Genomic DNA, 19,464 nt, shown 5'->3' on the forward strand with positions numbered 1-19,464 from the left:
AGGGACAGGGCCCTAAAAAGTGTTCCTAATGGAGCAAGTGAGGTCTATCATTCAACATAACACTCCACCTAAGTTCAAAGATCCCGGTGCTCCGACCATCTCATGTGTAATTAAAAACCATGAAGTTCGTAGAGCTCTTCTTGACTTAGGGGCGAGTGTTAATTTGATTCCTTACTCCATGTATGTCCAACTAGGCTTGAATGAATTGAAGAAAACCTCGGTGGTGTGTCAATTAGCCGATAGATCCAACAAAACTCCTAAGGGCATGGTTGAGGACATTCTCATTAAGGTTGACAAGTTCTATTTCCCAGTTAATTTTGTGGTTCTTGATATTGAACTAGTTGCTAATCCTACCAATCACTTCCCAATCATCTTGGGAAGGCCATTTCTTGCCACCGCAAATGCAACTATCAATTGTAGATCTAGGGTTATGGACCTTTCTTCTGGTAATATGAAGGTTAAACTTAATGTATTCAATGCAAGTCGACATCCCATAGATGAAGACGAGTGTTGTCTCATAGATGTCTTGGATGAGATTGTGGAAGAGTCCATTCCTTCCATGGTTATAAAAAAACCAACTAAGGACAATCTTTCATTTCTTCTATCCAAGGATCCTCTTACATCTTGTCTCCTTGAAATGTATGAAAGTTGTGGGTTTGATAATGAAGGATCAATGAACAAGGTTGATGACCTAATGGAATCCGTAGCAAGTTTGGATTTCCCCCATTGGAAAGCTCTAAAAGAACCTCTTCCTCCACTCTTTAGCACTCCACCGGTCCCATCTTTAGTCTCTCCACCCACTCTTGAGCTAAAAACCCTTCCTTCCAATCTTAAGTATGCCTTTCTAGGCCCGAAAGAGACTCTTCCAGTCATCATCTCTTCAAATCTTGAAAAAGATCAAGAGAATGCTCTTTTGAATATGCTTAAAGAAAATAAGGAAGCTATTGGATGGAATGTGGCGGATCTAAAGGGAATTGACCCTTTCATTTGCATGTATCGCATTCTTATGGAAGAGGATGCAAAACCTTTTAGAGATGCCCAGAGGAGATTAAATCCAAACATGAAAGAAGTAGTTAAGAAAGAAGTTGTTAAGCTCTTAGATACCGATATCATTTATCCAATCTCTGATAGCAAATGGGTGAATCCAACTCAAGTAGTTCCCAAGAAATCAGGGATTACGGTGGTTGAAAATTTGAAAGGTGAGGCAATTTCTAAGCGTACCACCAATTTATGGCATGTATGTATTGATTACCGCAAATTAAATGCCGCCACTAGAAAAGATCACTTCCCTTTGCCATTTATTGATCAAATTCTAGAGATATTAGCCGGGCAACAATATTATTGCTTTCTTGATGGCTATTTGTGTTACAATCAAGTAGCCCTAGACCATTTAGACCAAGAGAAAACCACATTTACTTGTCCTTTTGGCAAATTTTCTTATAGATGGATGCCATTTGGTTTGTGCAATGCTCCCGCAACATTCCAACAGTGTATGATGTCAATTTTTTCAGATATGGTGGAAGAGTATCTAGAGGTCTTTATGAATGATTTTTTTGTCTTTGGGTCTTCATTTGATGCATGCCTTAAAAATATATATTTAGTGCTTAAAAGATGTCGTGAAACAAACCTTGTTCTTAGTTGGGAAAAGAGCCATTTTATGGTTCAAGAAGATATTGTTTTGGGTCATGTCATCTCGAAAAAAGGAATTAAGGTTGATAAAGCAAAAGTTGAGCTCATCTCTGGATTGCCTCCACCTTCTACGGTGCGAGAGGTTCGCTCCTTTTTAGGTCATGCTGGCTTCTATCGCTATTTCATCAAGGACTTTAGCAAAATTGCTAGACCCTTGTGCATTCTTCTTATCAAGGAAACTCCGGCCATTTGTCTTCAATCAAGCATGTCTTGATGCTTTTCATAAACTGCGTGACTTATTGTCATCTGCTCATATTATACAACCTCCCAATTGGTTATTACCGTTTGAAATCATGTATGATGCCTCTGATTATGCCATGGGAGCCTTTTTAGGGCAAAGGCTAGAAAAACTTCCATACACTGTATACTATGCAAGCAAGACCCTCTCGGGAGCTCAATTGAATTACTCCACTACCGAGAATGAATTACTTACTGTAGTGTATGCTGTTGATAAATTCTGATCTTATCTCTTAGGGTCAAAAGCCATTGTCTATTCTGATCATGCTACTTTGAGGCACCTTTTGACTAAGAAGGAAACAAAGCCTCATTTGATAAGATGGATTTTGCATTTTCAAAAATTTTATTTAATTTGAAATCAAAGATAAGAAAGGCACCGAAAATGTGGTTGCCAATCATCTTTCAAGGTTAGCGGTAGAATCTTCCCCGAGCCCACCAATTTATGATTCATTTCCGGATGAACAACTCTTCCAAGTTTCTAATGGACAAATGCCTTGGTTTACCGACATCGTGAATTTTCTTACAATTGGCAAGCTTCTAACTAATTGGTCAAAGCAAGCAAAGAATCGTTTCTTTACTAACATCTGGAATTACTATTGGGATGATCCTGTCTTGTTTCGATATTATCCAGATCAAATTGTGAGAAGATGCATTCCAGAGAGTGAAATTCCAAGTGTGCTTATGTTTTGCCATACCCCTGCATACGGTGGGCATTTTAGTGCAAAGAAAACTACTTTAAATGTGCTTCAAAGTGGGCTATTTTGGCCCACCATCCATAGTGCCTACAATTTTTGCAAGGAGTGTGAGAGATGTCAAAAAATGGGATCAATGTCGAGAAGAGACATGATGCCCTTGACAAATATTCTTGTTATTGAAATATTTGATATTTGGGGCATTGATTTTATGGGTCATTTTCCTATGTCTTATGGATTTCAATATATTTTGTTTGCCATTGATTATGTTTCTAAATGGGTGGAGGCTTGTGCTACTAAAACCAATTACCACTCTGTGGTTGTTCAATTCATTAAATCTAACATATTCACTTGTTTTGGTATGCCAAGAGCCATGATTAGTAATGGAGGAAAGCATTTTTGCAATCAATTCTTAAAGCAATTATTTCTTAAGTACTCCGTTACTCATAAATTCGTCACTCCTTACCATCCTCAAACAAGTGGGCAAGTAAAAGTTTCAAATCGAGAAATTAAACATATTCTTGAGAAAACGGTTAACACAACCCGGAAGGATTGGTCACATAAGTTGAATGATGCTTTGTGGGCTTACCGAACGGCATATAAGACTCCCATCGGCATGTCTCCTTATAAACTTGTTTATGGAAAGCCTTGCCATCTTCCGGTTGAGCTAGAACACAAAGCTATGTGGGCAATTAGAAAGCTCAATCTTGACCTTAACAAAGCCGGAGAGAATCGGTTACTCCAATTGAGTGAGTTGGAAGAGTTGAGACACAATACCTATGATAATGCCAAACTCTACAAAGAGAGAACTAAATTTTTTCATGACAAACACATTGTGAAGAAATCTTTTGAACCTAGTCAAAAAGCTTGGCTTTTTAACTCTAGATTAAAACTCTTTCCCAGAAAGTTGCAAACCAAATGGGAAGGTCCTCATAAAATCATTTCTGTTGCGCCTCATGGGGTGGTTGAAATTCAATAAAGAATGGCAACACATTCAAGGTTAATGAGTAAAGGTTGAAACCCTATATTAAGGGACAAGTGATGAGCACTGAAAAGTGCGCGTTTAAACACCTTAAGCTTGAGCATTCTAGGACCTTAATCTATCTTATTTCCCCGTTTTATTCTAATTTCGTGTTATTGCCCTTTTTAGGTGCTTATCCCAAAAATAAGTTAATTCAGCCAAATAAGAGCATTAAAGAAGTTAACTCAAGCTGAATGGAAGAAAGGAGCAAAGTGGGAGCAAAACGAAGTAAAGTGTGGAAATTCAGCATATTCGATCGATCTCAGTATTTCTTCGATCAATTGAAAGTTCATCGATCTAAACAGTTTAAGATGGATCCAAGCCTTTGTCCTTATCCAAAAGAATCCAACAAGTTTGATCGATCCAACATTTCCCAGATTGATCGAAATGATTCAATCTTATCCACACCTACCACCCACCTACCACTTTAGTCTTCTTCCCAAAAATATCCCAAAATATCTTAGAGATTTATCTTTATTCAAAAAGGCGCTGCCAAGGATGATCGATCTCTACAGCATTCAATGGATCTCAGCCAAGTTCGATCGACCTCAACATAGTTCGATCGATTGAACTTCCTCAAGTCCGAAAAAAGACAAATTCCAGCTCATTAAAAGTTGGTTGATGGTGCAATCATTGGAGGGACCTCGATGCACGAATCTAGACCATTGGTGTGACATTTGACCTACCTATATAAGGATTACGAGCCACTTTTAGAGCATAATTCATGTAGGTTAGATATTATTCATAATTCATCATATCTCATATCTTGGAAAGGAGGCTAGAGATTAGAGACCTTTACACATTTTGGGAGTTCTTCCATTCTTTTAGGGTTTCCATCAAGAAGGAGGTCATTCCTACCATGGAGATAGCCCTTGAGGGTTGGATGACTACTTCAATGAGTGGCTAGACATCTACTTGGGGCTAGAGTAGCCCCTAAGTTTGCTTCTTAGACTTAGTTCTTTGTATATTTTTGGGGATTTATTTGTAACAATGTTTTGATCTTGGATTTATATATATATCTTGTGGTTTCTACTTGATGTGTATGGATTAATGCTTTTAATTGATTATCTACTTCTAACCATATGTCTGTGTATGCTAGAATGGATGATTCATGTGCTTTTCTCTAGACTTAGTGAAGTTTATATATGCATGTCTATGTGTATGGATGAAGTTAATCTAGAGATGGTCAAAACATAGAGCTTAATTGAACACTTTTGCAATTTATTTAATGGTTCACACTTGTTTCTTGATGGATTATACCACACCTTTAGCTTACTAAGTTTAATTTCATGTCTTTAGTGTAGATGTAGTGTAATTGCTTTAAATTTATAAATAGGTGGACAGTCTACTTTTGTTCCTTGGTGTTCCATACTTATGAATGCATTAGGTGTATGTTTCTAGATAGTTGTGTGTGCATAAATTGTGGTTTCATTGAATGGATTTTGGTCTCATTTGATAGGTTGTGCTTTCCATTTGATTTAGCTTGATAATCTATGTTTATTTGCCATCCATGCCTAGTTTTAATTAATGTCACACACACACACACACATACACAAGTTACAAGTCAATCTCCCTATTAATATGCAATTGCTAGTGTCTAGTGAAATCAGGCTTAGTGGTGAGCTCTAATACCCTAAGTCCTCCTTTCTATATCTTTCTCTACTTTATTAATCATTGAATTTTGTTTACTTTAATTTCATTTGCTTAATAGCTTAATCAATCAATCCAACCAACCTTTGATCACTCGACCTACTAACCCTATATATTGTTTCCATTGCAAAGGCACCCACAATTCCTTGGGACGATCCCTACTCACCCTAGCTATATTTTTAGTTAGAGGTAGTAGTGGCTTTTATAAATTTAAAACTTAGTCACATTGCACACTTACACTCTTAGTTCATCTCTTTGCAAACTTTTGGTGCAACGCGACGGCAACCCACCAATAGGTTTTTCAAATACATATGGAAGCTGCTCTTTTGGTAGATCCAATCTAGGAAGAGATATAGTGATACACTCAATATTCTCAAGAAAAGTCCAATTTCCTGCATATTCCTGCATGTTCAATCGATTTCACAAGAAGTTTGATCGATCAAACAGTCATCTCTGCATCCAATCACCTCTATGTCCCATCGTGCGTAAATTTCCTGCATATTTCAGCTATCTGTGTATCGTTCGAACTTTATTCTCGATCGATCTAAAAATTCCTAGATCGATCCAGTTTCCCAATCGAAGTTCTATACTTAGAAAATTTTTGGATACCTGCATATTTTCTCTCTCTGTGCATCGTTCGAAACTGTTTGCAGAATTTCAGAGTTTGGATCAATCGAAGTTTGATCGATCATTCTCAGATTGATCAGGAATTTATCCACAAAAAAAAAAAAAAAAAAAAAAAAAAAAAAAAAAAAAAAACCTTCAAAACAGCATTCTGTTTTGCTAGAGACGTTAAACTTAACACCCATTTTGTTTATTACTTGCATTTTTTGCATTATATATATTCTTCCATTACATTTTACCTTCTTTATTTTTCTTTTTATATTTTTGTTTTTCTTGCATTTTGTCTATACATGTTTTAATAAAATGAAAAAAATAAAAACTTTTTACATTGTGCCCTTATATGTAGCCATGTTACTTTCTTATTTTCTATAGGACTTGATCTCATATCTCTCTTTTATCTTGTGTTATATTGCTTTAATGATGCTTGATTTACTTATCTTATCCCATTTGAAATTTGATGTGAGTTTGCTAGTGTGGTTATTCAAATAGGTTGTTGATTCTAAGTTTGGGGGAGACCCTTTTCATATTAGATCATTGCCGAGCTTCATGCTTTTGCCACCACGGTATACTCTTTCCATTTTTTCCATTGTTCTCATTGCACATTGAGGACAATGTGCAGTTTAAGTTTGGGGGTAAGGTGACTTTGTTGCATTCTGCTTAAAATTGAGTTTTAAATGCATGATTGAGAATGGAGATCCATGTTAGCTATGATTTTGATCTTTTGAGGACTATATTGCTTAAAATTTAAAATTTGCTTGACTTGAGAGTCCAATACTCCTTGTATGCCTTGTGAATGCTGTTTTGGAGTAAATTTTTCGAAAGATTGATGTCTTGCTTGCATTTGTGGTCCACATCATCCTGATTTTGTGATTGTTTTGAGATTCACTCTAGTATTCCACACTAGCACAGGCGCACACTAGCATTCATTTGTGGGGTACATGCTTTGTTAATTATTGAATTGGTTATATCCCAATTGGGCTAGTAGTGCATTGAAAGCTTTAATTTTTGATAAAGGTGGATAACAAACCCTTTTCATTGAGTAGCCGGGATTCTAGCCTCATCAAGCACTGAATTTCTCACGCCGAAAGGTGGAGGGCCCAAATTGTTAATAATTGAACTTGCTAAAAAGAAAATAAAAAAATAAAAAAAAAAGAAAAAAAGTTACAAAATAATAAAAAAAGTGAGGACTTCTCCCAAAAGGTGAGAAGTGGAAAATGATTAGATGGTAGTTGGTTTGATTTGTAGCCTAGTTGATTTGACCACGTAAGTCCTTAGGGGTGTTTGAACACCTAGTGCCTTAAAGTCGTCCGGTTTGGGAGTCATTGACCTAACGCTCGACCTCATGGATCAGCAGAAAGCTTAATAGATCAACACATTGCACCATGCTTCCATCTTTGATCCTTAGGATTATTTAAAAAATAAAAATAAAATAAAATTGAGTGAAAAGAATAAGCGCACTTAGTGAATAAAGTTTTAATAAAAGGTCCACTCTTTGTCTTGATGATCGGTACTAGATTTGTGTATTAGTTTGAGAGTAAGGATGTGATCATTTCTCTAGGTGGCTTAGATAGCAACACACTTGATGCCAGTCCACTCAAAAAGGATTCTAGAGTTGTTTTGATTTGCATGATCATTTTCTTGATGTGTGGAGGATCATACTTATTTGTTTAATGTTGAAATTTTGGGAGATTGCTTGGAAATGGTTGAAAAATTGCATACTTGAGGTAGTTTTCTCCCAATGTTTGTTTGCAATATTAGTGCCTCTTTTGAGAGAATGAGCTTAATGTTTGTGGGTATCATTTCTGGAAACCCTCACGAGACTTCACTTGTCTAATAGGGGTAACCTAGGGGTTTAAAAGGCTTGTTGCATGTGCTAAATGCAATCGTGTTCCCTATAAAAGTGGCGTTATCCATTTATTACTTTCTAGTTCATAGTTGTATAGATGTTCATTTCATTCCTTTACTTTGTAGTTCATTGCTAAAGACTAGCAATATTTAAGTTTGGGGGTGTGATGAGCACTGAAAAGTGCATATTTAAACCCCTTAATCTCGAGTATTCTAGAACTATTATCTATCTTATTTTTCCTTTTTAAATTAATTTCATGTTATTGCCCTTTTCAAGTGCTTATCCCCAAAATAAGTCAATTCAGCCAAATTAGAATATAAAAGAAGCAATCTCAAACTGAATGGAAGAATGGAACAACGTTGAAGCAAAGTGGTGAAAAATAGCAAGCTTCGATCGATCAAGAATACTTTTGATCGATCTCACATTGATCGATCTAGCCTTACCAAAATGGATCAAACCCCTTGTCCTTATCTTTAAGAAATTCCATCTTTGATCAATCCAACTTTCTTCAGATCGATCGAACTTCCTTGATCTTATCCCCACTTACCACTTTTATCTTTTTCCCAAAATATCCTAAAAATATCCCAGATTTGTCTTATTCCAAAAAGGCGCCACCAAAGATTGATTGATCTGGCCTCACTTCGATGGATCTGGTCACAGTTCGATCGATCTCATCTGAATTCGATCGATCGAACCTCTTCAAGTCCGAAATAAAATAGAGTCTAGCTCATTAAAAGATGGCTCGTGGTGCAATCATTGAAGGGACCCTAGTGCGCAAGACTTGACCATTGGGTGTGACACTTGAGCTACCTATATAAGGGTTTTGAGCCATTTTTACATCATATCATATCATAACTCACATATCTCATATCATATACTATCTTGGAGAGGAGGCTAGAGATTAAAGAGACATACACTATTTTGGGAGTTCTTCCATTCTTCTAGAATTTCCATCAAGAAGAAGATCATTCCTACCATAGAGATGGCCCTTGAGGTTTGGATGACAACATCAATGAGTGGCTAAACATCTTCTGGGGCTAGAGTTAGCCCTAAGCATGCCTTCTAGACCTTGATGTTTTGTATTTTAAGGGGATTTGTGTTATAATCTTGTCTTGACATTTGATTTATATATGAATCTTGTTTTTACAATGATTTGTGTTGATTAATACTTCCAATTGATCATTTCGTTCTATTTATATGTTTATGTATGCTAGAATAGATGTTCATGTGTTTATCTCTTGGTTTTGTAATATTGATGCACTTCTATGTGTATTGATGCTATGAATCTAGAGATTGTCAAGGCATAGTGCTTAAATAGTGTACTCTTGAGATTTGTTTGATGATTCATACTCATTTCTTGATGGATTGTGCCTTTAACCTTAGTTTAATTAGTTTAATTTTCATGTCATTAGCTTAGATGTAGTGTAGTTGCCTTATTTTCCTAGATGTGAGGACAATCCATACTTGTTGTTTGATGTTTCATACTTATGAATGCAAGTAGTATAATTCTCTAACTTGTTAGTGTGTTGATTGTGAGCTTAAAGAAAGGAATAATGACTTAGTTTGATATATTATGCTATTCACTAGGTTGTCTAGACAATGTATACTTAATTAGTCAATCCATGCGTGTTGATTCAATCAATCACACCTCTTTGTATTGCAACACATATTTCCCCTCATTCATTAAACATTGAGTGTCTAGAAAGGTGGTGTTTAGTGGTGACCTCTAGATCCCAAGACCTCTCTTTCTTGTTCTCTACCTTTTATTTATTTTAATTTTTTTACATTGAATTTGTTTACATTATAGCTTGATTAACCAAACAAACAATCTTTTGATCACTAGACCTACTAATCCGACTTTGTTTCTATTCGAAGCACGCACCCAATCCCTTGGGATGATCCCTACTTACCCTAACTATATTAGTAGTTAGACGTAGTTGTGGCACTTTATAAATTTAAACTTGACTATACTTTTATTGTAACTTTGGTGCACACGCGACGACACACACCATCATGCCCTATAGTCTCCAATACTAAAATGGCTTAGAAATATGTACAAATGGCATCAATGAATATATATGATATCAAAGCTAATGAAACTTACACATATTAGCATTTTATCCTCAACAACCTACTACAACTTAAACAATCATCTATTCATATATATGAATTCATATTCAAAGATTAAACAACACTTCCGTAAGATTAAATATGAATCATATACTAATCTCATGCAATAGGATATATAGATGAGGGTATAAATGTCAACTATTCCAAAAACACATTTTAATCTTATAACCACATAGATATATCAATGAGTATACCATTTATAAAGCTACGTCTACTCCTGTTAAAACATTAAAGTAGATCTAAGTTATAGCAAAATATGATGAAAACCCTCACAACTCACATTATACAAGCACAACATATATATACTCCAAAACACAAAGAAAACACTAGTTTAAAGTTATACTACACCCCCTACCTCACTCTAGGATAACAACCTAGGAAATTTGAAAATAAAGATGTTCCAAATCCAAAATAAAGTGGGGGTTATGTCGGCAATGGAGTCCTCGAGCTTTCTCCCTTCTATGGTAACACCAAAAGCTAGATGGAAGCTAGCCAAAATGAAGAGATAAGGTAAAAAGAAGATAAAAACAAAAATGGAGGAAGAAAGAGAAATGGAGAGAGATAGAGGAAAAAGATAGGATAGGATATTTATAGTTAACAAATATCCTAAAAGAATTCCAAAACTGCAAAATGACCCCTCTAAAATCTAAGAATCACATAAAAATCCCAAAATAGAAATATCTCCAAAACATAATCGCACTTTTTCCCCAAAAAAAAATATCTACAAAAAATAATTACATAAATACCCCAAGAATGAAAATAAAAGTAAAAAACACATAAAAGTGAATACAAGTGCAACACACATTCATGATGATATGAGGGTTAAACGTGCAAGTATGGAATGAATGAAGTGTCGGAAGTCATCCCCAAGCAATTGACTCGGTCTTGTGCCCAAATGACCCGAAGACGAAAAGAAATAAAATAAAATAAAAAACGTGAAAAAAAGAAAAGGATGGCACGGTCATCACATACAGAATTGGGGATGGTTCTTCAACCAAATTCTTCCTTGATCCTTGGTGTGAGGGCTTCCTCTCTCAGGAGTTTGACCACAGATTGCTGTGAAGGTTGTGTCCTAAGAAGAGTGCTGATTTGGCATTTTTTGTCTTATATCAGGCCTGGGATTATCTCAAGTTTCCTCCTGAAACAATTAAGTTTTTTAGTTCTCAAACTGTTTCAAAATTAATGGGGGTGAAGATAAGCTATTATGGTAGAAAATATAGTTCTATTTCAAACTTGTTTGGGAGGCCTGCAGAATGTCTAGACCTGTAGTGAATTAGGCTAAATTGTGTTGGAATGGGGGTAGACCTAGATGGTCTGTCCATACTATTTTTGTCTTTCAAGATGCCATCCTTACTAGTACCAATCTGTAAAGGAGAGGTGTGTCTTTAGTATTAGCCTGTGCTTTTTGCCATTGTCATGTGGAGACTAAAGATCATATCTTTTGTCAATGTTCTTATGTTACAAAGGTGTGGAGAGGTTTGAAAGAGACATTATTCATATTTGAGGTTAGGGTTTTGTCCCCTATGTTACCCTTCTTTCTCCTTGTGAATGTTGGTAGTTTTAGAGGCTAGGTCTCTTTTGTAATTGTACTCCATTGCTTTATTTATAAAATTTCCATCATTTAGAAAAAAAAAAAAAGTTACTTCATATTATTAAAATCCACATTAATTTGGGGAAGATGGGGACATATTGGTTGATTGGTTGGAAGAGTTTTTAAACAACTTTTAGGCTATTGTTGTCTTTTCATATAAAGAAGGGTAATATGGGCATTTTGAAAATTTTTGTTAACCGTGTTGACCGATTAAAAAACTGCGGGTGTAGTTTACGAAAAGGCTAATTGTAATTGTCAATTACAAAAGGGCTAATAGTCAAAATTTTGATAATTCAAGGGGAAAATTTAGGACTTTTGCAATTAGTATTATTTTTCCAATTGCTAGAGACATTGTTCTAATCGGACTGCAATTTAAGTTATTTAACCAGCCACCTCTCCGACTCTCTCTTAAGTATGTTTGTATGTCTTGTCTGGCGCCGATCGCCGACTCTCTCTTCAATTTCCATTAGACACTTTCGGCGACTCTGTGGCGGGCTCTGATCAGGTAATTTTCAGCATCCCATCCTTACTACGTCACTGGTTTGCATACCTTCAATTCGAATTTTACTTTCGAAGTTTGATTAATTACTGTACATAATAAGTTCGTTGCTTTCTTTACTCAAGTGTTTATCTTTAGACGGTTTTGATATTGTTGCAACGGTCAATTCGCTCATTTCTCGTTGATACTATCAGGATTCACAGCGATTAGGGTTTTGTTTGTTTTTTTTTTTTTTTTTTTAAATTTTAAATATTGTATATTTGAAGTTTGAATTAGAGAGGTGTTGTTAGTATTCATATTATTATCCAAGAAAAAACTGCAAAATCTGATATAATTTATCTTAATTGATTAGTTAACATGTTGGTTGCCCCCATTCTGAAACACGAAAAATAATCATTGGCTTATCAAATTCTCCTGCTTATACCTTTTTGCACTCCCCCCTCAAAACTACTAATTCACAATTTACAGGTTTTTTTTGCATGAGGTGGGTCCTTTTTTGTTGTTGTTATGCCTTATTCTGTAGTTATTTGTTTTCTTTTCCAGCTTCAGTCATAATGTTGAATTCTGATCATTATCTGTGCCACTCTGTGGTTATGTCTGATTTAGTCTATTAAGTATTATATCTATGCACACACAAATTACAAGATGCTTATAAACTTTTTTAAGAAATTAGTTGTGCTTTTGCCCAGTGCTACAGGCATATAGGATCTTTGCACTTTGAGGTCGCTTTGGGCTTTAGACAACATTGATCTTGTTGAAACATGATATAGTCATTCATAGAATAAATTATAAAACTTTTATGGATATGACAGGTAATTTTATACTGTGAACGAGGAAGGATGCGTGTAAAACAAGCATTAAAGAACCTCGATGCGTTCCCGCGTGCGGAGGAGCACTTGTTGCAGAAAACACAATCGGGAGCGCTTGGTACCAATGCTTGATTGGTTTATTGATTTTCTGTTAGAGTGGCATTCTTCTGTATTCATAAATAAGTGATACCTTACATGCATTGTTTAGTCTGCTGATTTAGGCACTTCCTGGTTTTATTATCAGATTTTTAATTTTATTTTATTATTATTATTTTTCCATCTTGTATATGGCACTGAAAGCTTGGAATCTACTGGATTATCTGATCTAAAATCTTTTAGGTTTTACCTTTCCAAAACCTTAGAACGTAATACTTCTTGAAATATGAAGGTTGACCAACTAAGTTTCTTAAGTTCTAGAAAATAACTAGGTCTGTCTTATTAATTTGGACAAGCATCACAAGCAGTTCTACACCATATCAGTAGCCATGAGCTTATCTGTGCTTTATTTTCTTGTGTATTTTTTTATATTAAAATATCGTTAAGAGTGCCTTGAAAAGGTTCATATTATTTGGGCCTCCTTATTCCATTTAGATGAGATCAGCTAGGAAGCCATTATAGGAATGCGTCAGAAAATATTAGCAACATGTATTCTTTCTATTTGGTGAGCCAATATTAATTGAACACTCTTTAGGTAATCGGCCAACATATTCTTTAACATTTTCAAGAGTGATAACATTAATAAGATTCTCATATATTTCTTTTGTTGTAATTTAGGCATGATAAGCAGACTACCAGTCATGCATCATGATATACATATTCACATCAAAGTAAGCTTGTGTATAGAGCATCATCCACTCCAACACAGCTAACAATGATGTATGAATAGGTGCCCTCCCTTGTGCTAGTAAGGATCAAATCATTCCATTCAGGAACCTAACATGTAAACAAAATGACAAATGTTATTTCTGACTAAAGTAACAGGAGAATATAAGCACTGAAGTGCAACTATCTACGCATAAATTTTCCTCAACCACCTAGTCAATTTCCCCTCTACTCGCTTTATAATGGCATATGAAATGACTGTGGCTATGAAAAAGAAGCCAAACATGAGTCTATTGCTGATGCGGATGTGATGTGGAGTAACATATACTTGAGGTAATGCATAGTTGTTAAAGGTGCGCCTAGGCTCTAAAAAAGCCCCAGGCTCATCAAGGCTCAGCTAGATCGCCTCAACCTACTACAGGTGAGACCCTTTCAATCAGGCTCACATAAAGCCCTTAGGCTTACGCTTTTTAGTAGGCTCTAGGCTCAAAAAAGGCGCGCCTTGTATTTTTTAATCATTTATTTGTATCATTTTCTTGTTTACTTAATGACTACTAAATTAAAAGGTTCTATATCATATATCGTATTGTTTTAAACTTATGAAATATTTGACAAAATTCTTAAATTTATGGTTCACTGCTTACATTAACTGCAATTAGTGCTTGATTATGAATATATATAATATTATATGTTTAAATATGCATTATTTTATACTCGCGCCCTACTTGGATCAGGCTCGCGCCTTATATTGCACCTTGCACTTAGGCTCTAGAAGGCGTTTGGCGCCTTAGTGCGCCTTGAGCCTTTTCCTAGAGTTATGTAAAGAAAGCGGCTGTTATGGTCATGAATTCTTTTAACCTCACCCTTGCTTGAAAAACATTATGAAAAAAGAAGCCAAAATTGAGTCTATTGCTGATGCGGATGTGATGTGGAGTATCAGTATTTTAATGTAATGGGAGTTATGTAAAGGAAGCGGATGTTATGGTCGTGAATTCTTTTAACCTCACACCCTAGTTTGAAACACATAATGTGCAATTTTTTTATTTTTTTATTTTTTTTCCTGATAAGTAAGATTTTTATAAAAGACGCTCAAAAGGGAGCATTCCCAAAGAAGACAAAAGCTGACCAAAATCGACACTATAGCTTTAAGCTATCCACAAAATCCAAAAGACAATCCATTGAATTTCAATCCCGCACATTTACCCAAAAGAATAAAGAAGTAAGAATATTGTATTTAATAGCCCAAATGGGAGACTCCTCTCCTTCAAAGTATCTCCTATTTATTTCGCGCCATACAGGGGCGGAGCCAGGATTTTGAGGTTGGGGGGGCCAAAATTATAAACAACAACCTAGCTAAAACTTTTGAAAAAAAAATAAATATATTATGTAGGATATTCATACAAAAATATATCTTATCTAAACTTTTCCTAATTTATTCATAAAAAAAAAACTAGTTATTTAAAGAAATTTTTTTTTTATCAAACTTTCTAACCAAACACAAATAAGATTTATGCCAAAATTATTAAAAAAAAATCAATTAAATAACTCTCTTTATTTGCCGGAAAAAAAAACACAAACAAATTAATAAAATAAGAATTTAGATTCTTAAATCATCGATTTTGTAAAAATTAATTTCTTATAGAATTCTTATAAAAACATTCCAATAAAAATAAAAAAAAAAAAAAAAAAGTGATGGAAAGAATCATGTATGAGATGGAATTTTAGGATAATAAAGTTATGGAAAGAATCGTGCTTGAGTTAGAAGGATTTATGATAGTCACATTATGGAACGATTTAAATCACGTTCTTTTACATTATATATAAACTATCTTTGTTAAATGCTAATTAAAGAAATAAAAAAAAAAAATCTGAGGGGGGCCAAGTATAGATTTTATATCATATATGTCATACTATTTTATTTTTAGTATATTTTTAGCTATACTAAAAAAAATTTCCAAAAAAATTAGGAGGGGCCATGGCCCCTGCCAGCCCCCCCTTCCCTCTGCCCCTGGCGCCATGGACTCCACCAAATACAGAGGGCAGTGACCCCTCCAAGAATCTTTGACTCGGCTCTCCACTGTACATCCTTTCCAAGTTTCTAACAAGTCAACCGTGGATTCTGAGAACACCCATGGAAGACCAAACGCAACCAAAAACATAGCCCAAAAGACCAATGAATAAGGAGATGGTTGACAGATTCCCCCATCTTCTTGCACATATAAAACCTGTTAACCACAATATGACTTCTTTTTCTAAGGTTATCAATAGTAAGGATGCTTCCCAAAGCATCTGTCTAAGAGAAGAATGCCACCTTCAGTGGAGCTTTCGTCCTCTAAATGGCTTTCCAAGGAAACATAGGCCAGGATGCTCCAACATACATTTGTAGAAGGACTTAAACTCGAACACCCTTCTCGAGGTACCCACCCACAGCATCTCATCCATGCCCAACCCGACCACCACTTGTCTATAAATGAAGGCCAGGAAGTCTGTAACCTCCAAAAGTTCCCAATCATGAATCTGTCTACTGAACTGCACATCCCAAGTCACCCTCCCATTATCGAGACGATAATAGTCAGCGACCACAGCATCTCTAAACACATCAATCTAGTAAATACGAGGGAATCTACTAGCTAAAGCCGAATCCCCACGCCATCTATCTTCCCAAAACTTGACATTACTCCCGTTTCTAACTTTGAACCGAATACGTTTAGAGAATTCATCCCAACCTCTACGGATTAGTTTCCAATAGCCCGGGGTTCTAGCCTCTTTAGAAATCCACCCTACATCACCCTCCCCGTAATGACAAGCTATAACACGCCTCCAAAGCTTGGACCTCTCTCCCCCGATCCTCCACAGCCACTTGCCCAACGCCTTACTAAACACATCCAGCCTTCGAATCCCCAAACCCCCCTTATTAATAGGGGAACACACCCTCTCCCAGTTAACCAAGTGGTAATTGAACTCATCTCCTAAACCGCCCCACATAATCTTCCTCCTTCCTCTGAATATCATCGAGTCTTCGAACTACTGTCTTAGGCATCGGAAAGAGCGACATATAGTAGGTCAGGAGATTTGAGAGTGTGCTTTTCATAAGAGTAACCCTCCCCCTTTTGGACAAGTATTGCTTCTTCCAACCTGCAAGCCTCCTCTCAAACTGCTCAACAATCGGATCCCACATAGAAACTCTCCTTGACGAGGCTCCCAAAGGGAGTCCCAAGTAGGAGATTGGAAGAGAGCCAACATCACATGCCAGAGTATCAACCAAGGCATGAATATCATCCACCTCCCCAATTGGTAGAGTCTCACTTTTAACAATGTTAATCTTCAACCCGGAAACAACTTGGAAGCAGGCCAATATGCACTGAAGGAGGCTAGCATCGCAAAAAAACAATGGTGTCATCTGCAAAGAGCAGGTTGGAGATGACCAATTGATTTGGAGCTCTACCTACCGAGAATACATGAATGAACCCTAGTTCTCCCGCCCTCCCCATCAGACGGCTAAAAGTCTCCATGACGATAATAAACAAGAATGGGGAAAGAGGGTCCCCCAACCTCAAGCCACGAGAACTAGCAAAAAAACCAGCTGCCCATTAACTAAAATAGAGAACCGAGAAGTTGAAATACATAAAAGAATCCACGCCCTCCACTTTTGCCTAGAATCCATTCTCTTCATCAGGTACATCAAAAAATTCAAACAAACATGATCATTAGCCTTTTCGATATCCAGCTTGCATACAACCCCCGGAATACCACTTCATGCCCTAGCCTCGATGCATTCACTAGCAATCAAAACTGATTTCAGAATTTGACGCCCTCCATTCCGGGAGTCCGAGATCACCTCATCGAGAACTCTCCTCAACCGAATGGCTAAGACTTTCGCAATAATTTTAAACACTGCCCCAACAAGGCTAATGGGTCTAAAGTCCTTCGCCTCACATGCTCCGCCCTTTTTGGGAATAAAAGTGATTAAGGAAGCATTGAGGCTCTTCTCAAAAGAACCATGCAGAAAAACAGAATCCAATGCCCCCATCAGCTCAGCCTTCACCACCTCCCAATTCTGTTGAGGAAAGCTAAAGTAAACCGGTTTGGCCCAGGAGCTTTATCCCCATCACAGCTCCTCAGAGCCGCCAACACCTCTTCCTCCCCAAAAGGCATTTCAAGCCCGTCTCTATCACCTTCCGAGATTGCTGCAAACTCAAGCCCATCAAGTAAAGGCCTCCAACTGGAAGTCTCCTCAAACAGCTGCTTGTAAAAAGACACGAACCCATCCTGGATCTCATCTTCTCTAGACACTGTAACCCCATTAAATCGCATTCTCCCAATGTGGTTACATCTTCTGTGTGCATTGGCCATTCGGTGAAAAAACTTCGTGTTCTGATCACCTTCCTTAAGCCAGAGTGCTCTAGACTTTTGTCTCCATGAGATCTCCTCCATCTTCACAATCTCCCCAAACTCAACCTTACACTCCTCCCTTCTACTAAATCCACTAAGGATGGTATATAAACATCCAATAATATGATTAGACTCAAAATAGGACCCCTGGACATCACTACTGCTTGTGTCTGCAAAATCCATAACTAGCCTTGGTTCTTAAATAGGTGAGAGAACACACATCACAATATTAACTTCAGAAAGAAACAAAGTGGGATTAGTTGTGAGACTACATTAAGTTAGAAAGATCCCAAGTGGAACTCTTTTCCGCACGTATACTTTTTGGATCTTGATTTACAACTTGAGCCTCACATGCACTGCATCATCTGCATTAGTGAAACCAGATTTTGAAACTTCATAACTACTTGAAGAGAAGGATGCTGAATTTTTCCAATATCTAGTTAGATTCTGCAATGGAGCGGTACACAGTTCATTATTTTGGAAAGGATATGCTAGATCTAGTTAGATTATAGTCATCTACAGTGGATTGGTATAAACTGCATTATTTGAAGGGTTTTACAAGATTGGATGGGGTATAAAGGGTTGGCTTTTCGACAAATCTGGAGTGGTCTTTGTCAAGTCCTATTGTGTTGCTTTGAAGGATAATGGCAATGTTTCTTTTCCGATACAGGATGCTTTCTGGTTTCTTTCATTGCAGGTTTCTTTAACTACTAGGAGGTTTTCTGATTTTTTTTTGTTGTTCAATGATGTGATGTTGGGAAGAAATGTGAACTGTTGTAGATTTCGCAAATGTCAATATGAAATTGTTAACACCTTTTTCTTTATCGTCCTTTCTATAATTATATATGGAAACAATTTGCCTTTTTTTTTTTTTTTTTAAATTTGGAACAGATGATGTTGGGGATCAGGATGGAGCTATAAAGTTTAGGGGAGAATAAGGAATAATTATATGGAATCCATATCTTTGATTGTGATTTAGGAGGAGAGATGGGAGGATTTGTGGAGGTAATGGGAAGAAGCGGAATAAGTGGTTAACTGCTTTTGTCTTGGTTGCTTTTTCCCGATCTCATTAACAATCAAGGGAGTTCATATGGGCCAAGTGTATGGAGTGTTCTTTGTCAAGTCCTATTGACGAAGAACCGGGCCTGGCCCGAGAGCTTGAAGTCCATACGGCCCATGCCTATTATTGGAGACGTGGGAAAGAAAGATAGAATTAGGGATTTTTGTTTATTTATTATTATTATGGGATATTTCATCAATTTACGGTTTTATTTATGGTAATAGGTTGATTAGGGTTTTCTTTGATGTCTATTTATATGTTGGTTCAGACATTGGGAAAGGGAGCTTTTTATGATTATTATTGATATTGAATTTGAGATTATCTGTGATTTCTTCTCCCTCTGAATTCTTCTTCTCTTCTGATTTCTTTCCCTCTATTCTTATTCCCTTTCTCTCTCAATCT

At 36.5% G+C, this 19,464-nt stretch overlaps 1 protein-coding gene across 2 annotated transcripts in view; it reads left to right on the plus strand.

Moving 5' to 3' along the window:
- Positions 1-11,790: 11,790 nt before the first annotated feature.
- Positions 11,791-19,464, plus strand: part of LOC132268172 (uncharacterized) — a 37,959-nt gene continuing 30,285 nt past the window's right edge. The window contains exons 1-2 of one of the 2 annotated variants that reach the window (XM_059768951.1): positions 11,791-11,985; positions 12,792-12,906. In XM_059768951.1, the coding sequence (XP_059624934.1) occupies positions 12,850-12,906 (57 nt within the window). In that variant the 5' untranslated portion in view covers positions 11,791-11,985; positions 12,792-12,849. The remainder of the gene's footprint in view (positions 11,986-12,791; positions 12,907-19,464) is intronic. The other variant, XM_059768950.1, reaches the window with a different exon arrangement.

This window comes from Cornus florida, unplaced genomic scaffold, assembly GCF_030987335.1.
Source record: "Cornus florida cultivar Cherokee Brave unplaced genomic scaffold, ASM3098733v1 CherokeeBrave_3.0.0_Hap2_Chr08, whole genome shotgun sequence".
Classification (NCBI taxonomy): Eukaryota; Viridiplantae; Streptophyta; class Magnoliopsida; order Cornales; family Cornaceae; genus Cornus; species Cornus florida.